Source organism: Schistocerca gregaria, chromosome 11, assembly GCF_023897955.1.
Source record: "Schistocerca gregaria isolate iqSchGreg1 chromosome 11, iqSchGreg1.2, whole genome shotgun sequence".
In the NCBI taxonomy this organism is placed as follows: domain Eukaryota; kingdom Metazoa; phylum Arthropoda; class Insecta; order Orthoptera; family Acrididae; genus Schistocerca; species Schistocerca gregaria.
In genome coordinates, this window is record NC_064930.1 from 57,286,036 (window position 1) to 57,303,536 (window position 17,501).

General features: G+C 40.0%; 1 protein-coding gene across 34 annotated transcripts in view; it reads left to right on the forward strand.

The window, feature by feature from the left end:
- Nucleotides 1-17,501, forward strand: part of LOC126295288 (uncharacterized) — a 562,445-nt gene that overhangs the window by 154,664 nt on the left and 390,280 nt on the right. For 27 of the 34 annotated variants that reach the window (XR_007552438.1, XR_007552439.1, XR_007552445.1 and 24 more), the window contains one exon: nt 10,927-11,166. Coding sequence is in view for 13 of the 34 variants with exons in the window: in XM_049987719.1 (XP_049843676.1) it covers nt 10,927-11,166 (240 nt within the window). In the remaining 21 variants the exon portion in view is untranslated. The remainder of the gene's footprint in view (nt 1-10,926; nt 11,167-17,501) is intronic. The other 7 variants (XR_007552442.1, XR_007552440.1, XR_007552441.1 and 4 more) reach the window with 1 other exon arrangement.

Below are 17,501 nucleotides of genomic sequence, written 5' to 3' on the forward strand. Positions count from 1 at the left end.
ATTTAGAAGAATTTTGAGCCGAGATCAGACATTTACGTCGTTATTAAAAATGTTACTGGCACATTTGTATTATGTATCTGGAAGCGTAACACGCGCAAAAAAGATCAACATTATACGTGGAAGCTTAGCTTCTCTTCCAGCTTATTAATCTTCGACACCAATATTATACGTGAATGCTATGTATATTAATTTAAACCATTAACTTTCCTTATTTGTGTGCTCGCGCTACTTAAGAATGATCTTGCTATTGGATGACTACATCACGTGCCTATGTTGTCATCAGCTGGCGAGAATAAGTGACACGAGCCATGATTGCCTCACAACAGTGCATCGCAATCTCGATTTCAGTGCTTCGGAAAGTGACGTGCGGTATATGGTGGAATTCAAATTTATACCTTCGTAATATGGAAATATGCAGCGTACACGATGCTGCACATCAAAGGCCTTTCAAAACATTTTTTTCCCCCATAAACATTCAAAGAATTGATGAGTTTTACGGTGCCGAGGAAGAGTATACTGTCAATTAACATGGAAAAAGTTTATTTTTAACCGGGAAATCAGGGAATTTTTTTTCCTTGTCCACGTATACACTCTGTATTTGTGAAGCTAAAGTGCCATTCAAGTGGTTTCTATATTTATACTTGTGTAATAGGGAAAATGCAGTGTAAGTGATGCAGTGCATTGAAGATCCCATCAAAATACTTAGCTTTTGGTACAAGTAATACATGTTGTTGTTGTTGTTGTTGTGGTCTTCAGTCCTGACACTGGTTTGATGCAGCTCTCCATGCTACTCTATCCTGTGCAAGATGCTTCATCTCCCAGTACTTACTGCAACCTACATCCTTCTGAATCTGCTTAGTGTATTCATCTCTTGGTCTCCCTCTACGATTTTTACCCTCCTCGCTACCCTCCAATACTAAATTTGTGATCCCTTGATGCCTCAAAACATGTCCTACCAACCGGTCCCTTCTTTTTGTCAAGTTGTGCCACAAACTCCTCTTCTCCCCAATTCTATTCAATACCTCCTCATTAGTTATGTGATCTACCCATCTAATCTTCAGCATTCTTCTGTAGCACCACATTTCGAAAGCTTCTATTCTCTTCTTGTCCAAACTAGTTATCGTCCATGTTTCACTTCCATACACGGCTACACTCCATACAAATACTTTCAGAAACGACTTCCTGACATTTAAATCTATACTCGATGTTAACAAATTTCTCTTCTTGAGAAACGCTTTCCTTGCCATTGCCAGTCTACATTTTATATCCTCTCTACTTTGGCCGTCATCATTTATTTTACTCCCTAAATAGCAAAACTCCTTTACTACTTTAAGTGTCTCATTTCCTAATCTAATTCCCTCGGTAATACATAAGGGTTAGTAAATGTGACATTGGCAGTTAACTGTTACCAGCTAATGTCACATTTACGGCACAACTACTCTAGGATGGAAATGAATGTCCGGTGTAAGGTTATACATGTACCTCAGCCCAGAAAAAGTAAAGAACCAGTTTCAACAGTAAATTAATACGAGGTGTGTTTTTTAAGTAAGTACCGTTTTGAAATTGTACCAGTTTTTGAATACCCTCCTCATAGAAGTCTGCCACTTGACTTGTTAACCACTGCATCAACCTTGTTTTGACTTCGTCATCGTCTCGAAGGTGCTCTGAACGCTCACGTGTTCCTTCAAGTGCAGAAACAGATGGTAGTCACTGGGCGCAAGATCGGGGCTATACGGAGGATGATCTGGTGTTTCCCATCGAAAAGATGTGATGAAATCTTTGCTCTGATTCGCCACATGCGGACGGGCATTGTCTTGCAGAAAAATGTTGCACATTTGTGCGGCCACTTTTAAATGCTCTCTCCCACTTTCTTACCATTCCATCACTCATAATGTTTTCTCCGTAAACTACACAGATCTCATGATGAATATTGATTGCTTTTAGGCCTTTAGCACTAAGAAATCTTTTACCAGCCTGTACTTCACTGTCTGCGGGAATCACGATTATTGGAGGCATCTTAAACACCCAGTACACAACGTAAACAAGGAAGAATCAAACTGTAATGGCGTCAGTGCGTAGACAACAGATGCAGGTACCCAGCCCGCATGCGCAGAACCCCGACCGCAGCACTGCGGCCTCGGTGTTGTAAAACAGTACTTATTTAAAAAACACGCCTCATATCAGTTAATAATATTTTCAACTGTGCCATCCTATTTAAAACATTTTTACACAGGAATGGAGAAATTGCAAAATTTGATGATCTTTTGCAAAAATGACTGATTTTTGCATTATTTGGATAAAAACTGCCAATTTCTTGTTCTTTGTTACAATATTCTTTAGACAGTTTTTTTTTGTTTTTTTGTCCCTAGACGTACGTTGGCAACCAAATGTCAAATAATTAAATTACTTGGGAGTGTTTGTAAGGACAGACAAGTTGGAAGTCACCAAGCAATTGTATGTTGTGATACAGTTTGTTAGATTGAAGTCTACGGAATGTTTGTGTGATAATAGGTATTAGTATAGAATGACAGATCTCATCAAAACGCTTAGCTTTTGTTACAACTTAAACATAAGGGTTAGTAAAGGTGACATTGGCAGGTAAACTGTAACAAGGGACAACCAATTGACAAAGAAAATATCATTAGTCATGGGCACGCAGGTATCTGCGTTCAGCTCTATCCAGACAATATCACAAGCTCTGCTGTTGTTGTGTCGGACGTAATTTCTGGTCTGTTTGCACTTGGGAGTTGCTGTTTTCCTGTCAGATATTTTTCTTTTTCTCTTAAACATTGGGAGTCATGTTTCACATGTTCACGTCTCTCACACAGACATTTGCACATGTATCCTTTCGCATAAGTAATTTTGTAACCATTTTCACCACCTTGTATGTGGAACCTTGCTTCAAGGTATACTACACGCTGAAAAATCATCAGTAAGTTTCTTCTGCTTTTATGACTTTGTGATTTGCTGGTGTCCTGCGTTATGTACATTAAACAGCAGTTAAAAATCAATTCTAAATTAAGTTTTTGGTTTTCTTATTACATTCTTTTAGTACTATCCTTTCAACTATAATAATTATCAAATAAAAATGGCCCACAATTTTGCGCAGAAAAATCAGAAACTCTCATGCGTTTGGAAAATTAACCCCCAGACTTGATTGTCTTCAGTTCACCTGCTGCTATTAATTCTTTCTACAGTCAGTAATCTTGCTGCATCAGATTTATTAAATCCAGTCTTTTGATGACATCTACCATAGTCATCATTAAAAAAATCCGAGTGATGTCTTGTTTTCCGCAAGGAAATGTGACAGGTCCTTTGCTGTTCTTGAAGAGCTCTCTTAGATTGTTTACGAATGATGCAATCATTAACTGCCTAGTGAAGTTAATACGTAATAAATGTGAGTTGCAGTATGAACTGGATCAGATACTTGAATAGTGTGAAAAGTAGTGCCAGTTGGCCCTGAAAAATAAAAAGTGTGAGGTCTTTCACACGAGTCAAACAGAATTCTGCAAAGTTTGTAACAACATAACTTGTGCATTTCTCTGCCTGACATTCCATCTTTCAATGCTGGAGACATCATTTGGGGCTATAATGACTCAGGAAGCAGCTACAGTCTCAAAGAAGCTCACCAAACTGTTCATACGTATCCATGTGATAGTAGGTTTATGGTGTCATGACACCAATACCGAAGATGGCACGGTGAAACTGACATGTGTTGTGGAGCTTGCAGCAGGGAAGAGTTGCACTATTTGCTTTATTTAGTACTAAGGCCAACAACTTGACCTGTTTCAGTCCTGTTCCTTTTCTGTTAAAACTTTTGTCTTTTTTAATTTCTCTTGACTCTCTGTACATCCTATCATAGAATGATCAGATCTGATAAAATCATAATATCGTAGGAACAATATGGTTCAAAACTGACAAAAAATGCGCATTAACATTAGAACACTGCGAAGGACCTACATTTACCACTGGCCACAACAGAAGAGTACAAAAGCCCCTGTACATAGGCACTGCAAAAAGAAATATTACCACCGATCTTAAGGAATGAAAGAGCAATTGACATCTGGGGAACCACACTGAGACCAGGGAACTGCCAGATTCGTTTCTCCGATACTATTGTTTTCTCGGGATCCAGCCATTACTGTGTTAGAATGTGCAGAGATGCCATAGAATGTCAGAAGCATAAAAGAAACTTTAACAGAAGATGAGGAGGACTGAAATTAGAGAAGTTGAAAGACACAGAACTAAATAAAGCAAACAGTACCAACTCTTCCACGCTGTAAGCTGGACGACACACGTAGGCGCATATCAACAATCTTAGGCAGCGATGTGACGACATCAAGAGCTAATCTTTGCATGGATATGTAAAATAGTTTGGCTTGCTGAGCTTGCTTAAATTACACAGTGAATAGCAAAGTTGTATGAATAACAAATTGAATATTTCAAGTGACTATTGTGTGTGTACCATTAACAAAAAGAGATCAGACAAGGGAAGAGTGGTCAGGAGTGGTATAGGAACTAGTAGGACAGTCCCACCGTTCTCCGTTAAAAGTCTGATTTCTTTAAGGCGGAGTCCCAGTAGTGATTCCTGGGAGCAAGCACCTGTGCCTTGTGTTACTTCATTCTGTAGCCGTCGGCTAGACAGCGCTCCACCACAGCAAATTTCTCAGGTCCTAGTAATTTTGTATGGTGATAGTGCAGTGCACAGCGCCTGGCAATACATGTTTTTCAGCAGTGGCACGGGATCACATAAATACCAGTGTTGGTCCCCAGGTGAGAGATCGACTTCTTGAAATCATCTGTATAGTGATATAGGTTAAGATCATGTCGTGGTGGGCCCTAGTTTATAAGTAACTGATGGAAAAAAATTCCGGTGTTTTGTGTGATGCTCCACAGCTTGTGGAAAAGGTATGTTTAACAGACTGGTTGTGCAGTTAATGGCTAAGGTACAGGCCACACATGCAAAAGATGGGTACGGATCTCGTCACATGCTTTGAAATTTTCTATTTTTAAATCTTTATCAAGATGACTATTGTCATTATTTTTAATCAGTTAATTGGTTTAAACATATTTTTTAATTTTTTTTGTCACATCATTTTAAACAAATATTATTTTATTGTTTTGCTCTTATCTTTCTTCCTATTATACTTTATGTATTAAATTTGATTTAATTTCTTCCATTTTATAATCTTATATTTTTGCCCATGTTATTGACTCTCTGAGCATTTGAGAAAATCCTATTATAGATTAGCAACACTGATAAAACAGGGAGTAAATTAAGACTTACCCAAGTTGGATTCCATTATAGAACTTTGTTTGCCTATAAACTTTACATCTAACCATGTTACTGGAGTTAATGCATTATTTTCATGTCGTCATTGTGTGTGTGTGTGTGTGTGTGTGTGTGTGTGTGTGTGTGTGTGTGAGGGACTTGAGGACTGATAATGGTAATGGTACGCATATTGCTGCCATATTTTAGGTGTGATGGGAATTCATGTCTGATAGTCTCGAATTGACCCCTTCCTGCAGCTTGATAAGAGCATTATGAGAAAGTGTCAGAGAAAAGATTGAGGGCACTGTTTTACCACTTCTGTAAACGTTTGGTGATGCTGCGCTGAGGAGTGTGTATGATTTCCCATGATCAGCATGACGACCAACAAAATCCGAGATATGTATTGACTGCTAAAGTCACAGTATTCCATGTCGCAGTTGGCAGTGTTAAACTCGCTGTTTAGTAGAGCTGAAAACAAATAGAGCTAGACATTAATGAAAATTCTGTAATGAATAAAAATCCTGTACCCACATTCTGTGAGGGGGCATGAACGCCGGTGCACTCCTAATTAGAAACGTCATTTACCCTCATAATTTTGTGCCTCTGGGAGAGGGGACTGCAATTCAATTTATTAAAGTTCCAGAATGTGAAATTGAGATGTAGCTAAATTGAAGCAAAGCAGCAGAGGGGGATTGTACTGAAACTCTGTGTTAACCGATCACAGCTCAGTCTCTATGTTCCACTTCATGGAAAATATTCTATCTGTGTGGAGTGACACTGACTCGTGTTGAACAGACACCAGCCCTTTTGTACTTTCACCCCCGACTTGCACGAAAAAGCTTTTAATAATGCTCACCATTCGAATTATATTACACAGATACACTGAATGGCATGAAAAATGCAGCGTGCAATAAATGATGTGTAATAGTCTATTCGATCAGGGTATGCCACATTATCTTGTAGTTTTAGACAGGATACATTATTGACATTGCAATGCAAGCAAATAATGAAGCCTCAGTTGTTTATTACACTACCAGTAATTGTTGTTTTCCACACAACGTGAAACACACCTCGTTACAAATGAGGCAGTAATGGTTTAGTGTAACAGGACGTTGTAGGTAAAGTCCTGTTCCACTGTGAAGAATTGCCACATCAACTAAAGATGTTCATGATGTTTAAGTAAAGTAGGAGGGGTTAAATATCGACAGACCTATTGTGCATACTGCGTCTGTTCCTGGAGAGAGTGCGTACGAGGAAAGATGTAGCCACAGTACACGGGAGCCAAGAGAATGGTAACTACTTGCTGTCCATCTGGTGGTATACAGTCTGTGGACCCAGAAGACACATACAGAATAAGCAAGATTATGAAATCTCTGAGGAGAAAGACAAATGATATTTTTTTGCTTGTAATGTAAGAAAGCTTTTGTGTTAGTGTTAGAACAGCGGCAATCTTGTTTGAGTTCTTATAGAGAAAGACTGTATTAGCATCATGTTAATGGACTGAATAATAAATGCAGTTATGCAATAAACATCCGGAAACGGTTGGTCGAAAGTGAAAGCACGTGTCAAGTCATCATTTGATTATTTGGTATAAGTCGTTAGTCGGAAAGCTTTAGCAGTTTCCTGCAGTAGAGAAGACACTTAAGAGGAATTCGCGTAGATGTGTCACAGCATACCTGGTCCACAAAATTCTACACGATGACAGGAATTACGTACAGTCCAAGTTCATCAAAAAAGTAGTAGTCCTTTGACAGAACATTGTGAATCACGATACAGGATGCAAGTGAAATAGTACCGACTGAAATATGGGGGTTGGAAGTTCAACACTGACTACTGTAAATGATGTAGCTGACAGTTGCACAGTTGCATTTCACAGTTCTCTACTTTCACTGTTCACAACCCCCAATATTACACAGTTATGTGGCCAGTTTGCTTTTGTTAAATGATAAGCCTCATTAATAGCTTGCCGGTAAACATCAGCATACTGCTACAATAGTTTGCTGTGCAACATCTGTGAGCAGGAAATACCTAACCACACAGTTCTTGCTGAATAATAAGGTACATGTGACACTATTTTTCAAATAAATTGAACAGACACTGTTGTTTTAGCACATGGCCTATTGGGTGTTACCCTAATTCTACTGTTGCTGTAATCAATTATTGTTACTCTTAATTGATACAGGCTTCCCACCTGAAAATCAGCCGTGGGCAGAGACCAAAAATGCATCCTTTACATATCTGCACCATAATAGGCACATTGTTTGATGTTTCATTTACAGAAAGTACAGTTAAAACATAACTCATCCGATTAACTGAATACATTGAAGAATTCCTTCGTTTTAACAGTCTCTTCTACCACAAAGGTTAGGCCGAATCATTTGTTTAAATAGTGTAATTCACAGATATTGTTACTCAAACATTGCTTTTGACAAACCTGGTAATTATTCTGGAAAAAATTAAGGGCGGGCTTTGCTAACACGTTTTCAAATAAAGCCAAGTAAATACTTTAAGAATCCTAGTAGTTTTTCTTCCAAATTCGTAGAATTATTACAGAATTTATATTTGTTTATAAGTCAACAATAGCATTTAAGTCATGAAACAATTACTGATTCCACCATATAACAAAAGATATTAACTAGGAATAGTGCAAATAAATTAGGAGATTAATTACAGAAACAAAACTAAGCACAAAATTAGATCTGGTGCTATATTCCTTAAGATTGAGGGCCAACCTTTCTCTATTTATGGAAATGCTGATTATACTCATGTATGTTAATGGTAATTAGGCAAGAATAAAAATAAAATGAATTTAAAGAGGTAGGTGGCAAAGCAAGAGAGGAAGTAAAAAGCTCCCAGCTTGCTTGTTGGAAATTTATGCAGAAAGCTGAAGAGGAAAAGAGCAATGTGTGAACGCATCTTAATATTGAAAACTGCACCTTCAACAATTTCCAGAACCGCAAGAAGGTGCTGGGAAACAGAGGCAGGTGCAGGTAAACAGAAACTGTGAAACGAAACCGTCATAAGACCCGAGAAAGGAGGGCGACATCAGTGAGAGGTAACCATTTCCTACAACTAAAAGTTCTCCTCAGCCACCAACACACTACTGCCATTGAAGTGCAATATCGACTCCACCGAGTTTGGGGGGTCAGTGTTAGTGAACTGATGAAGAAGACTGGACGAAACGAATCTTAAGTCCAGAAGGCCTGATAGGGGCCCCGAAGTCACCAGAGAGTGTCGCACAGCTCGACCACGTTTCCCTAAGGAATATTGCTGCTGGAAAATACGACAATTGGAGCAAGCGGTGTTCATCGACAGGTTGCAATTTGGCCTGCTATCACCTGACAATAGAGTGTGGGCCTGGGAAAGGCATTCTTCTTGCTTATTATCATCCAGGTCGCTTTTGGGGGGTGGTTCTCCAATGGTGTGGACAGCAGTCAGTATGACTGCAAAAGTGGATTTGGTCTTTGTGGTGTGTTGGTCTTATTGTGCATTTTCACTGCGATTTGTATCGGCACATGTATGAGATACATGTATATGCGACTCTGCAACATGTATCACGACTAGTATGAGTTGACAAGTATCAACCTCATACATGTATGAGCGTACGTTTACACTGGTTGATTTGTATACTGTGCGATGGCTTCCGACGAAGATTTGGAAGATTTCACATTTTTATGTGCTGGTACACTTGCTCTTTTGGAAGATGATAGGAAGAAAAGGCGGAGGAAGCGTAGATGGTGGCAGAGAGAGTTTCACGCGAATTAACGCTAGAGGATGGCCCATATTTTAGAAATTATGTTAGGATGAGTATGGAGGATTTGCGCAGTTTGTTATCTCTTTGTGTCCAAAACCAACACAAACTTTCGGGAAGCGATTCCGCTAGAGGATCAGTTGGCAGTAACACTCCGTTGTTTGGCCACTGGGGATTCCTCGTAAAATGAAGATTTCATGACAAAACATTTGCATTGTCGCGCGATTGCTAATGCCAACATCTCACACACTATTGTCGGCATCCGTTGTCAACATTATCACACGAGGCCGCCAGCATCCTTTGTTAACATTATCACACGAGGCCGCTGGAATAATAGTAAAAAAATTATATATTTGCTAGATGCATGAAAAAATTATATAATGTGTTACATACTCTGATATATATAAAACTTTTACCTTCGCTTCTTGCGATAAAACTTGGACAGTGGCCTTGCAAACACGAAGAATAGTGTTGCATATGGCACTTTTTGATATTCTATGCAGACACGTTAACGTCGAAACGACAGTCGGCACCTCCAAAAGTGAAACAGCCGCCAAAGAGCCCGGTCCTACGCATGCACTAATCGTCAAAATAAGCGGCAGGCGACAAGACGACAGGAAGTGATAGTACTGTGCGTGCGTGAGTTCTCCAAATATCGCTCATACATGTCGCGTATATGGCCAAAAGGCGATATACAAAATGTATAAGCAACATGTATGAGCTCGAGGGTCCGCATACAAGTTCCGTGAATTTTTGTACGAGGTGATGTATCACGACATGTCAAATTGACATGTCGCGATACATATATCCGAATGTAGATGTACCTTTACAGCACATCAATATGTGGAGGAAATCCCTTTAAGCATTTGTGTTTCATCACTCCATTTATTGGTGATGGTTTCTCACTGATCCACGACAGTGCACACCCACATGTTGGGAGAATTATGCACGTATTCTCGGATGAAGTAGAGATTCGTCCTATGACTCGGCTAGCTATGACATAGCCCCTGACACTGCTCCAGTAGCTACGGCGTAGGCCCCTGACACTACTCGCCTAGCTAAGGCGTACCCCCTGCTGTCACTCGCCTAGCTAAGGCGAAACCCCCGAACGCCAACTGCTAGTTACGGTGTAACCCCCCAGACGCGACTCTGCTAGCTACAGTATAACCCCCCGACACCACTTTGCTAGCTACAGTGTAACTCCCTGATGCCACTCGCCTAACTAGAGCGTAAACCCCCTGATGCCGCTCGCCTAACTACAGTGTAGGCCCCCCAGGCCGGTCTCCTAGCTACGGTATAGTCCCGGACACCACTCACCTAGCTGTGGCGTAGCCCAATGGAAGCTGCTCGCCTAGCTGTGGCGTAGCTCCACGGAAGCCAGTCACCTAGCTGCGACATAGTCCCCCGATGCCACTCACCTAGCTATGGCATAGCCCCCTGACTCTACTCACCTAACTGTGGTGTAGCAGCCCGACACGACCCGCCTAGCTGCGGCGTAGCAGCCCGACACGACCTGCCTAGCTACGGCTTAGCAGCCCGACACGACCTGCCTAGCTACAGCTTAGCAGCCCGACACAACCTGCCTAGCTGCGGCTTAGCAGCTCGACACAACCTGCCTAGCTGCGACGTAGCAGCCCGACACGACTCGCCTAGCTGCGATGTAGCAGCCTAATATGATTAGCTCACTCGGTTGAGCACAGCCTTCTTAATGTAGCCGTTCTAACCTCGTTCACTCCCATTTCTGTAATGTTACAGACTTTCATATAATGCATACGTTGTTAATGTAGTAAACTGTTAAATTGCTTGTAAATGTAGTAAGCTGTTTAATTGCTTGTAAATGCTAAACATTGTTCTGAACTATCTATTCTTCTTATTCCAAATGTTTTCCTTTTGTGTATAATAGCAGAAGTATACCAGTATCGGAGCCCTCGTCACCTTTGCCGCCTTACATCAATTACGTCGGCAACACACGGTCGGGAAGCTCTCTGAGAGGTGCAGACGGTACTGCAGCCTTCCTAGGAAAAGAAGACGACGACGAAGTCGAGGTGGTACCCCGCAATCCAGTCGTCTGTCCTGGACACGCCAGGAAACGGATCCCGTATTCCCAGATGCTCACCATGGCTATCATGGATTCCCCAAACTGGTTTGTTTCCTACCAACAAACTAATAAAGACAGTACTTTAAAATAAATTGTTTTCACTTTTTAAAAAAAACTGCACTGTTGCTTACATTCAGAGAAGATCTTTGAGTAGTTGAAACTGCATGTTCTGTAATGCAATTTTGACACTTTGACAGTGTGGAGTAGTTTAATGATCCATTTGAAGTTTATATTGCTGACCAACATGTTATCTGGCAGGGATTGCAATGCATGTAATCCTACTCTACACTAGTGAGCAACAACATTGTGACTGCCTGCTTCATAGCACGATGTTTAATGTTTCATATTGCTCTCGCTGAAATATTAAATGCTTTTCTTTTGTAGCAAGATTAATTTGTGACCATGTATTCAGTGTTTGACCAGGATGTGTCGGGTTGGTGTGTAAGTTCATAATATTTTTCCACAAGTTTAATTAACACAACAGGTACACAAAACAGAGACTTTAATTGTCACTTATATAGTCTCCTTCAGTATTTGAAACAGTTTGCCAATTCTGGGGAAACTTTTTGATTCTGCAACTGTAGAAATCACGTGGTTTTGAGGTGAAGGACTCATTAAGCCACGTTCAGAACGCATTTTCATCTGGAAAGGAATTTTCTTGAAGGTGTTTGATAGAGAACGGAAAAGGTGAAAACGTGGTGACGCGAGATCAGGTGAATAAAGTGGGTGCAGAATGACTTCCCAACTCAACTCCTGTGTAGTGTTTATTGTCAGTCTAGCAGAATGCGAGCAGGTGTTTTCGCGCAGTAGCATCACTTTACACAGTCCTCGGTGTTGTTCTCGGATTGTGTCTACGAGACATTGCAGTTGTTGACAGTAAATACCAGCATGGGGGTTTACACCTCAAGGAAGCAGTTCATAGTACACCATAACATCTCTGAACCAGATACTTAAAATTTTCTTTTGTGCATGCACGCAGGTCTTTGTATGAGGAGCTGCTCCTTTGTTTGGGCTCACCCGTTCCTTTCTTTTCCAGAGGTTAGCGTAAAGACACTATTTCTCTTCACCAGTAAATATACAGGATAGGAATGGTCAGTGTTTTTCACAAGCCAACTGTTGACAAGCAAACACATTGCACATATGGCCACACACACACACACACACACACACACACACACACACACACACACACTCGCCATTCAGATGGTCTGCCTCAGTTGACAGACAAAAGCCAATGAACACACTCTGTCATTCGTCGTTTCATATTTTTGACAGTAATTTAGCACAGTGCTGTGCTGTGCCTCTAGGAAGATACGGAAAACCATAAATTGATTACTGTCAATGTATTATTATTAATTAATTATGGCTCCCTATATGGTGCCCGGTGAAATGCGTTAATAAGGTCACTGCCAAGAGTTTGTTTGTACCCTCCCTCAGAAAGGCAAGCACTCTTAAATTACAGTGTGTACACCAATTTTACATCTATGCTGTGCAAACTGCTGTGAAGTGGATGGCAGAGGGTTGTTCTCATCTTGCCACGTATTAGTGCCTCTTCCTGTACCATTTATGTATGGAGGATGGGAAGAAAGATTGAATAGGTGCCTCTGTATGCAATGTCATTAGTTTACTCTCACCTTGGTGGTCTGCTCTGAAGCAATATGTAGCACATTGCAGTATGAAGGCAATCCATAAAGTAACCACCCGTAAATCATGGCATTAGTATTTGTGCCCAGAGTATCTCTGTTGTCACATCTATGTGTTCTATCATTTAGTAAAAGTCCAGCTGTGAAAGTAAGATTTCTTTCTGTGAAAACATTTCATCAGCAGACATTCATCATCAGCTTTGTATTTCCTACAGTCAGTTCAAAACAAACCTCGCGGTGCACTGATATTCATCCTCACAGTACCCAAAAACTAAAGGGATTTTGAAGCAATTCAAATGGGATGTTTTTAATCATCTCCCACTCAGCCCAGACTTGGCACCAAGTGATTTTTGTGCCTTGGTATACATGAAGAATATGCTCGTGTCACAGCACCTCGATGATGACGACAAATTTCAAAATTCTGTGACAAAATGGCTATGTGCCCAAGTGGAAAAATTTTATGAAGAAGGAATTTGTAAATTATTGAAATGCTATGACAAATGCTTAAATTGACTATGTTGTAAAACAACAAAAAGCTAGTTTCAATATGTATGTAATACAAAAATTTTTCTGTGTAACTTTTTTATTTACAGCCAAATGGAGGTTGCTTCCCAAACCGCCCCCATATATTTCTAGATCCCTCATGTAATACTGCTTCTTGAAACTTTGTAAATAGGCTTTGGTGGAATAGTTGTCACTAGTCACGTACATGAATTTGTATGTGGTCATCCTCAAATAGGTCAGGTCTATTTGTTGCTGTTAACCCTAATGTAAAGGGCGTTTCAAAATTACACCGACACCAAGGGGATGTAGAAGGTGTCTTTTGGAACAAAGTGAAGGTAGGAACCTGGGTCCAGAAACGTGATACAAGGACACTACAGAACATCAAAGTTGTAGGCCCCAGCGCCTGTATATGCTTATATACATACAGAATGATTCCGTGATGATGATACAAACTTTCAGGGATGATGGAGAAGGATGAATGTACCAGTTTGAGGTAAGGAACACTGGTCTGGCAACAAATAATAAATGTACTGGTACTGTTGTTGTTAAGATTGTAGGGCAGGCAACTTTCAGAGGTGATAGTGTATACCAAAACAAGAAAAAATGCCCAGTAAATGTGGGCTCTAAAATGCATAGTTGAGGAGCTATGAGCATTTTACGTCTTCGTTATTGTGAAACACATCTTCTCTATCGAATGAGTGCCCGTAGCTTCTCAGGTATGCATTTTAGAGCCCATGTTTAAGGGAAATTTTTTTTTCTTGTTTTGATCCATAGTACCTCTGAAAGTTGCTTACCCTACACTCTTAGCAGCAACAGTGCCAGCACATTTATTCCACTGTCTGAAGTATCAGAACAGTTGTCAATTACAACTTTCGACTCATTTGTTTCCGATACAAGGACCCTTATCTCAAACTGATACATTCAGCTTTCTCAATTACCCCCGTAAGTTAGTAACGTCATCACAGACTCATTCTGTATGTACATACATATGCAGGCCCTGTGGCCTGGAACTTTGACTCGGTGTAATGTTGTTGGATGTATAATTTCATCGTGAGTGGGCTACTGAATTATCTTGTCTAAGGAGAATTCAGAGAGAGCATTTAGCAACTTTTTATAAGACATCATGTCACGCCAAACTGCACTGTGGAAAGTGGTGGTGCGAGCAGGCAGCTTGCGGTAAGAGGTAAACTGCTGACTGGTATGAATGCTAGGAAAGAAGAGTCATCATCTGACAGTAGAGGGAAATGAACTAAGACAGCTGACTGGCCTGAGCACTCACAAATGGTGAAAACTAAATATTAAATTGGAACAAATCTAGTGCCATAATGAAGGAATTGATAGTGCAGAATGTATTAATAGTGCTAAACTGGCAATATTTGTTTGTTCAGTAAATTTGTACCCAAAAAGATGGAACAATATTTTCCTGAAACCGATCATGTCTATAAGAAAATAAAGTCACAGGAGAAGTGGGTATTTTCAATCTGACCGTGCAGCTCAATTGCAGATGTTCCATAAATGGAATCCTATGCCGTACATTTCAGTGAGGTACAGATATTATGAGGACAAGGAAAAAATTCCGCGACACTGTAGAGTGGTACAGTAACCTCCTTCACATTTCAGTATTGGCGAAATGTCTGTTCTATTATGTCAGACGTATGACCGTCTGTTTAATAGCAAGTCAATCTGCAGTTGAAACACAGTACAGCAGATTGTGTGTGGCACGGATTGGACAAATTATCTATAGGTTGGTGGAAACAGATATCTACGCATAGATCACCCGATTCCTGTAACCTTTACCAGGTAGCCATTGCTATGCGTCAGACACTCTGTCCGTATTCTTTTATTTCCTTTTTCACGTGCTTCGTCTGGTTCGAATTGATTGCTTATTTTTCTTTGATCTGATAAGTGCTGTTCTCTTTGTTATAGGTGTTTACGTCACTCTAAGCTGAAAATGTATTACTGTTCTGTGTCTTGCATTGTTTGTCGCATTCTGATAATGTGTGTTTACGACCTGTCGCCACTCGCGGCATGGCTTGCTTTTGTGCACGCTACCGCCTTGGAGGAGTGGAGGGTATAATAGGCAGCATGTGCTGTAAGCATCAACAGTTTGAGTTCTGTCCCCAGTGTAATATTTATATCTCGGAACCTATAAGAGGTAGAAGAAAAGTTGTAAATAAAAATATGTAAGAATTTTTTAACTGAATAAAATTTACTCAGGATACTATAACTGCAGGGGGGGGGGCGTAGTGTGTGGCTGTGAAATCGGCGCCCCCCGCCCCCCACCCTCCCCCTCCCTGCGCACAAACACAGAAAATTGTAGCGCAAGCACAGATGATGTGAGGCTGAGAACTTCGATTTTCCAACTGGGGACCATCTACAAAATGTATTAAAAATTGTAACTGCCAGAATAGTCACGATGTCAGACACCCCCCCCCCCCCCCCCTTTTTTTTTCACTTGCTCATTAGTAAAATTATTTGACAATTGTTCTGCAACATTGAGTATTTGATGTCATATTGACATTGCAAGAAATACTGTAAGCTATCATTCATTACTGAAAAAAATTGCTTCATTGCGGGTGTAATTACTGTCTAGTTTCACCACTCTTTGTTGGCACCCATTCGATTAATACAGTTTTTGTTTAAAGTTACAAATTTCCACTTGACATCTGTTGTGGAAATTTTATTGTATGACATTTTTATAAAATTTAGTTGCTGCATTGAATGCACTTTCAGCTTTCATTTGACAAAACCAGTGTAATGTTAAAATACAGCAGTGGTAGTGTTTGCTTGACAGTCGTGTCAATTACATATTTAGGCTTAATGGTGCAAATGAAATCAGCTCATAGGTATGATATTAGGGAAGGTGAATGTTTGATACGGGTTTATTGGGAGACCTTTAGAAATAGTAACTCATCTGTAAAAGAGACCTCATATAGAACACTTACACAGATTCTTGGGAAATGCCCATGTGTTTGGGATCCCCACCAGGAAAGCACCGAAACATTGCAAAGGCGTGCTGCTACATTTGTTACCAGGTGTTACTCAATATGTGAGTTTTTGCAGATGCTTTGTGAATTCAAATGGGATGCCCTGGAGGGAAGATGAAATTCTTCTGCAAAATACTATTGGAAAAATTTAGATCACCAGTATTTAAAGCTTACTGCCAAATGATTCTTCTCCCTTACATTTTGCATCACTGACAGATGCAAGTTATCCATACATATTATAAAAATGAATATGTGACGTGTGTGTGTGTGTGTGTGTGTGTGTGTGTGTGTGTGTGTGTGTGTGTGTGTGTGTGTTTTCCAAATCTCTTCCTAAACCACTGGAGAGATTTCAACCAAACTTGATACACATATCCTTTACTGTCAGGCAACAATCGTGATGGTAAGAACCACCTACCTAACACATTTGAGGAGAAATGAAGTCATAAACAATTAGATACATTATAAAATGCGACATTACGCATGACGTTTCAGTGCATTACTTCGTGTGCTACTAACTGTATTCATAATAAATTTCACTATATGATCAAAAGTATCTGGACCCCCCAAAAACATACGTTTTTCGTTTTAGGTGCATTGTGCTGCCACCTACTGCCAGGTACTTCATATTAGCGACCTCAGTAGATTAGATCAGTTTTTCGTTACGTAGATCCTAGATCCATGCTGAGGAGATCCTCGTGGATGTGGAACATGTCATCATTTTTTTTTTTAACCTGAAATAACAATACTAATAGTATGAATATATACAATACATCATTTGTTTCTGTTAAAAAATTCGTCTCAGTGGAGTAGGAGGAGTTGGCCACTAGTAAATCTTTCAGGCTCCTTTTAAATTGATCTTTATTTGTAACTAAATTTTTTATGTTTGCTGGCAAATTATTGAAGATTGGTGTTCCTGAGTAGTGGACCACTTTTTAAACTAAAGTAAGTGCTTTTAACTTCTTGTGCAGATCATTTTTGTTCCTGGTATTGTATTTATGAACTGAGCTGTTTGTTGGAAAAAGAGTTATATTATTTAGGACAAATTTCATTAAGGAGTAAATATACTGAGAGGCAGTAGTTAGTATACCCAGTTCTTTGAAGAAGTTTCTACCGGATGTTCGTGATTTTACCCCACAAGTAATACGTATTACATGCTTTTGGACTGTGAAAACTATTGTTTGACTTGAAGAGTTACCGCAAAGTATTATACCATATGACATTATGGAATGAAAGTAGACAAAGTATG